The 6419-nt window shown below is 41.0% G+C and overlaps 1 protein-coding gene across 1 annotated transcript; it reads right to left on the reverse strand.

Annotated features, from left to right (window-relative positions):
* Positions 1-1719: 1719 nt before the first annotated feature.
* On the reverse strand, positions 1720-5391 carry gba3 (glucosidase, beta, acid 3). The gene is made up of 5 exons (XM_046380489.1): positions 5145-5391; positions 4507-4731; positions 3574-4376; positions 2915-3038; positions 1720-1961 (listed from the first exon to the last, which is right to left on the reverse strand). The coding sequence occupies exons 1-5, from the start codon at positions 5197-5199 to the stop codon at positions 1774-1776; spliced, it is 1395 nt and encodes a 464-aa protein (XP_046236445.1). The 5' UTR covers positions 5200-5391; the 3' UTR covers positions 1720-1773.
* Positions 5392-6419: the final 1028 nt, after the last annotated feature.

Raw genomic sequence — 6419 nt, forward strand, 5'->3', positions numbered from 1 at the left:
AACATTGCCTGAACTATTTTTTATTTCATCTGACAAGCTGTATTTGTTTTTAGTAAATGTGCAGTGTTTTGAGGTATGTGGCCATCATGCTGCAGAGAATTAAAGATCATCCAGCAGCTTCTGACAGAGTCACAGATATTAGATGAACTTCATTAGAGTTGAAATAGTGTGCGATGTGTTTCAGCTCTGTGTTCAAAGCAGCCGGCAAAGAAGTTCTAATGCGAGCAGCAGTGGCATTATTCATGTTTCCACAATAGCTTGTTATTCATCATAAGACAAAGGAGAATCTCACTCGGCTTGACATAGATGGAGGAGGGCCACAAGGGTATTACTCACATCTGTTGAAAACAGTGTGCACAGCCAACTGGATGTCACCATACACCATGCTTATTAATGCAAACAAAGTCTCCCAACACAGAATATAAATGGCATTTTCCTTCACATCAAAGCATAAATATTAATTGTGTTAAATCTGTGATGTATTGTGGTTAGGGAGCTGCTTTAGTTGTTTATTGTTAAACCAACAGGATGCATTTTATTAATCAAAGCAGCACATCATGTGATACCATATTGTAAAGTGCAGTTTGCCCAGCTGTTGAATTCTAAGCTGTAGTTCCCCTTACTAACACAAGGTGGCACTGTAGGCTCACAAAAAGGGGGCCATCAAACTGCCCATCATTGTCTGTGGTTTTCTGATAACTGATAAGAACAAAGGTCAGGTTACCTTCTTGCATGTTCTTAATTTCTTTCTTGCTTGAACCTAAAACATTTCAAATGTTGTGAAATACCCCGGTTTGTTTCAGACGTACTCGTGCACGCTAATATCACAACCTAATTTTCAATATTGCTTCCCCAGCCTTGCAGGTCGACACTGTATTGTTCAGCACTCCATATAAATAATCCTACCTTAACAACAGCTTGCACAAAGAGTCAGCAGAAGGCTTTTCACTTTGTTCCCTCTTTTATTTCTTAAAGTAGAGAGTTTGCACAGCTGTCCATGGAACACAAATGGTATTAGACTGCCTTCCTGTGACAGGACATCTGTTGCTTTCAGCTGACATCCCTTCTGAATCCACTGGAGTGTGCTTTATGCAGCTTGACGGCATTATAATAACTGAGTTGACTATATTTTTTCTCCCCAGTGTGATGGGTGAGGTGGTACAGGAGTTTTGTGTCGAATATAAAGAGGGAGGAAAAATGGACTGTATAATATGTGATTTATTTCCCCTTGTAATTCAGGGAAACATTCAACCTTCCAGTCAACCTTAAATTTACCGACTACAATGCAATAGACTGTATTTTCTCATCAAAGACACCAGACTTTCACAGATTTAAGGAGAAGATGTTAGAGATATAGATAAACAGTTAAACTGCCTTCAAAATAATACCAGCATTAATACTGTTGTTAATCACTGGCATTCATAAACATCGTTCTGCTGCAACCTGGTCTTCCAGCTGCCTTGGCCCTCTCAGAGAATGACTGTCCCCTCTCCATAAACCTGCTTGTACAGATTGACTGGGAACAGGACAGCATAGAATACTAATTTGAATTCCATTCAATCGACTTAACACTCCATGTCCATGTCCTGACGTCCCGTGCTTTAGTCAGATTTTTAAGTAAGCATATTTTGCTGGATTCTTTCCCTGACAAATTTTGAAACTGAAAAGAAATTCAGAGACAATAGCAGACTATGTCTCTATTGGGACTTAAAAGAAATAGTTCAACAAAAACTGCTTGTTTATTAGAGATGTATTTAAAAAACAACCTCAACCTCATTTATATTTCAAGATAATCTTTGCGTACTCCCGTCCGGACAGGTACATAGTTCGGCTTAGCTTGGGGTCCTCAAAGTCCACATGGAACAATCCAAAACGAACACTGAATCCATCAGCCCATTCAAAGTTGTCCAGCAGCGACCATGCGAAATATCCACGGACATTGACCCCGTCTTCTTGTACAGCTACACAAGAACAGAGAGTTAAAAAGAGAAACGACTCATTTTTTTTTTAGATTTGAAAAGACTACAGAAGAAGAAGAAGAAGAAGACTGGTCAAGATAAGATTTTTTCAAACATACCAAAGAATGTAAATTTATGGTATTTGCAATTAGCACGAAGCACAGCTGCCTAGTTTAATGCTCATCATCTGCAAACATCTTGGCAAGTCGTGCATTTACTGACACGGAGGGCAACAGCTTTCTTCTCATGCCAGCTCCAATTCCAGTCTTTGATTTAGTGCATTATATGTAACCTGGCCAAACAGGCTAAAACTAATTGCTCTTTCTCCTTTATCTAGTCTTAAATGACTCCTCTGCCATCCTCCAGACACCATTAATCTTGCAGCTCCTTCAGTACGAGTGGAAAAAATATATAAAGATTGGCCAGATGGTGGTGCTAAAACAAACAAGTTTACTTGTGGGTAAAGATTCATAAGCCTTATGGTCTGAACATACAATAACACTCATATAAAGAGTGTTTTCTTCTGTTTTCATGAATCAGGAACAATCTACTGCACATGCAGAAATATCTCCACAAATTGTTCTCCAAATTAACATAAGTTGAGTCAAAGTTTAAAAGTGGGTCCTGCCTGTGATTTCTAAAACGAAAGCGAGGTATTTGAAACATCTTGATGCTACACCAACCGGCTTTTGCATCCCAGATTTGTGACAAATTTGCAGCTGATTTCAAAAGCGGTCAAGGTTTAACCATATTTGAGCCTGCTGAATGGCAGTAATTTTACAAAGTAAAATTTGTATAGCAGTTACTCATTAGCAGCTGCAGGACTGACACAAAATGTTGTTTAGAATGTTTCCAAAATGCTGAATAAAGATGATATTTTTGTGCTATTGCTGTCTGAGAATGATTATTTGCTTGTTTGCCGTGCAGAAATCCAGTGCAGATTGACCAGCCATTACCTTTGGCCACTTCCAGGATGGTGTCCTTGTAAAACTCTGAGCGCTGGACATCCTCGAGTTGGAGCGGCCCCACCTGAGCGAAGCCATTCTCTGTAATGTAGACTGCTGGGTTGTTGAACGTGTCCTGGAAAGTCATGGGGCAAACGTTACTGTCAAACAAGGAATCTCAGCTGCCAGACATTTCAGTGTGAGACAGATTGGTCCACACTGTGCCATTTAACTGCATTTCAATGGTGCCAGGCTCAAACTAATGGCCTGTGACAAGGCACAACAGCAGGAAATTGCAATTGCAAACACTTTCGGCAAAGTAAGTGTTTCATTCAATGTGACAGCACTAATGAAGCATCAGTGTGTTTCTGGAGGTGTTAAAAGGAGATTACCGCATACAAAATCAATAGCAAGACACTAAACAAATGTCACAGTGTTCTCCTTGTCTGGTTGAAGGTGATTTGTCTCCTTGTTGTTCAATTCAGTTTGATGCCAAGAGGAAAAAGAAAAATGACTACATGTTTCAGCTGTCTGAAATCACAGTCAAAATAAAGGCTGCGTTTGAGCCTTGTTTGGGGCACTTTTTAGTCATAAGGATTGGGAGCTGACTTTCAGCAAAATATGACGTAGGAAACTACCCTGAAACACAGCCCAGTATTTGGAGTTTTTACCTTTATATACTTGAGAAGTTTCCTTAAGCCATGAGGTACTACAGCGAGCCAGGACACACCGCAAATAGGCCAGGACGGATCCAAATCTTCTTCTGTGTCTCGGTCGCAGTTCATACTCAAAATCTTTCCACAACCTCCTCCTGGCTTCACTTTACGAGACGTATAGTAGTTTAGCGCAAAGAAGTCAGCTGTGCCCAAAATGGCAGGCTCATCATTTGAGAAACTGGGCAACCTTGAGCTGCCACTGTATCCCAACTTCTTATGTTGAGCGTCGATCGAAGATCTCATTATTTCTGGATAATCCCCAGTTACAAACACAGGCCAGGCAAACCACCCAAGTGTAAATGCTAGACAGCGCTCTGTGGCAGCGATGTCCTCGGTGGATCCTGCTCGTGACGGCTCAAGCCAGTCGCTGTTGATGGCCAGAGACACAGCGCCCTTCTGCTTTGTCCTGTAGGAGGAGTTGTAGCTGTGCCAGGCCATGGCGTGGGCACGCAGCATGTTATGGCCTACCAGGTATGCAGCAGTCCCCGGTTCTTTTAAGCCTGGGGCATGGATGCCATCTTCATGGCCCAGTTTGGCGCACACATATGGCTCGTTGATAGTGATCCAAAGTTTCACACGGTCGCCAAACGTTCGGAAACAAAACTTTGCATAGCTATCAAAGATGTTTGCTATGCCTGCTGATTTCCAGCCTCCCCGATCTTGGAGAGCTTGAGGCAGGTCAAAGTGGTACAGGGTGACCATGGGTGATACATTGCAGGCCAGCAAATCATCAATCACCTTGTTGTAGTACTGTACACCTGCAGGATATATGTACAGCACTGTTGTCAATGATTTACAAGGTAAAACAGCAATCCAACCATCAAATGAGCTTCCATTGTGTTCTTAAGATTCAGATGTGGCACGGGTCTACTGGGGATATGGAAATACCTTTTTGATTGACATGTCGTGTGGTCCCGTCAGGCAGGAGGCGGGCCCAGGAGAGAGACAGGCGATAGTGCGTCAGGCCAAGCTGCTGGATACACTGCAGGTCCTTCTCCCAAAGCTCGTAGCTGTTACAGCCCACGTCTCCATTCTGCTCCCCAAACACTCTACCTTTCTCGTGACAAAATGTGTCCCAGATACTTGGTCCCTTGCCGTCTGCCTGCCAGCCACCTCAATGCGCACAAATAGGTTGTTTCATTTCATAAAAGTTTGGAACATGTTGACATAAAAAAAAAAGAAAAAGTCACAGTAATGTGTCTGCAGGGACTTGTGTTTGTGGATTTCACTGAATTCAGTGGAAATGGATCTTTGTCTTATCTCTGACAGGATTCATTCTATTCATTTTTGCTGTAATTTGTCTTTCACATAAGTGTAATGTGAGCTTGTTTGAGTTGGTTCACTGACTGCATACAGTCTGAGTGGGTTAGACATTCCAATAGTAAAGATGAAATTCCAGGCTGAACGACAGCAGTGATTTAAGTCTTTGTTGTCCATCTGTGTACTTAATTAGATGTTTGTGAGCTTGTGTCCACTTCACCCACTATAGTCAACTTTTAATAAATCTCGTAGCTGAATTTACATACCTTCTATTTGATAAGCTGCAGTTGCCGCTCCCCACGCAAAGTCACATGGGAACATGTTTTTTTTGTGTGTTAGAACTCCGAGTCAGCGCGCTTCTAACGCCTTACTGTGTTGTGTTGATCTAATATGTATGCTTCCTCGAAATCTTACATTTAAACTGGTTATTTTCACGTACTGGAACAACGCAGCCATGCACGCCACCAGACCAGGAACTATCCGCGATGTGACGTTTAGGAGCCGTAACGTTTGTCACGTACAGTGTGTTTTCAGTGAGTAAACACAAAACACAATTATTAATATGCTTTCTCTTTGCTTCATTTTTAGTCTCTGTCTGTCAATGCTTGAATGCTCTGAATAAATAACTGTAATCTACTGTAATTCACTTTTTTTTAGTTTTAGTCTTTAGATTTGCCCTTAAATGTTATGTTCACGATTCAGGATTTACAGGATGTAGAAATTTACCGAAGAGTACCTGAAAGCAGCACAGGAGGCTGCAGTCGAGCGTGATAACGTCCTGATTCTGCACACAGTCAGCTCGTCGACGTCGAGTTTGCGTTCGTTTCTCGCGCAGTTTTTGGTGTCATTTTCTGTGGACGTTTTAGTATTACAACATAAAATGTTTAAAGTTTAAAACAACAATTGAATTATTGTTTCTATAACCAAGACATATGATTATGTCTTGCATAATAAACGAATCAAATTAGCTATATCAGCTTAGTTATATAGTAATAAAACAAATGCAAACAGAGTGGAATTAGAGCTAATAACTTTTATTAAATTTATCACTTAAGTTTAGTGAAAATGCCCCCCTGGATATTTTTAGACTTTCATGCTTTCATGCCTTTTGGACCACCTCTAAGTTAGTATGATCCATTCTGCTGTATTAGCCAACAACAACAACAACAACAACAACAACAACAACAACAACAACAACAGTGATGCGGACAAAAAAGGTCAAAGGTTGCTTGTCAAAGTACGTCAAGCAATACGGGCCCCGAAAACAAATAGACTAGTGGAGGTGAAAGCAGTATAGCCCGAAGACATGTTTTATCTGGCCGTGTCAGTTCAATGCTATCCTCTGGTCCAGTTTTCTATAGACTAAAGTGAGTCACTCGACCTGATCATAACAAAGAAAATGGATTGTTTGCCAAAGGGAAAACAAATCCTTAGCAGCCATTCGCCCTCCTCATTGCTACACGGTCCATTGTACTCATTTACTGTAAAATATTCTAAATATGTCTGGATTGTTGGATCATTTTTAAACAAAATTAATTTCA

This window comes from Scatophagus argus, chromosome 23 (assembly GCF_020382885.2).
Source record: "Scatophagus argus isolate fScaArg1 chromosome 23, fScaArg1.pri, whole genome shotgun sequence".
Taxonomy (NCBI): Eukaryota; Metazoa; Chordata; class Actinopteri; family Scatophagidae; genus Scatophagus; species Scatophagus argus.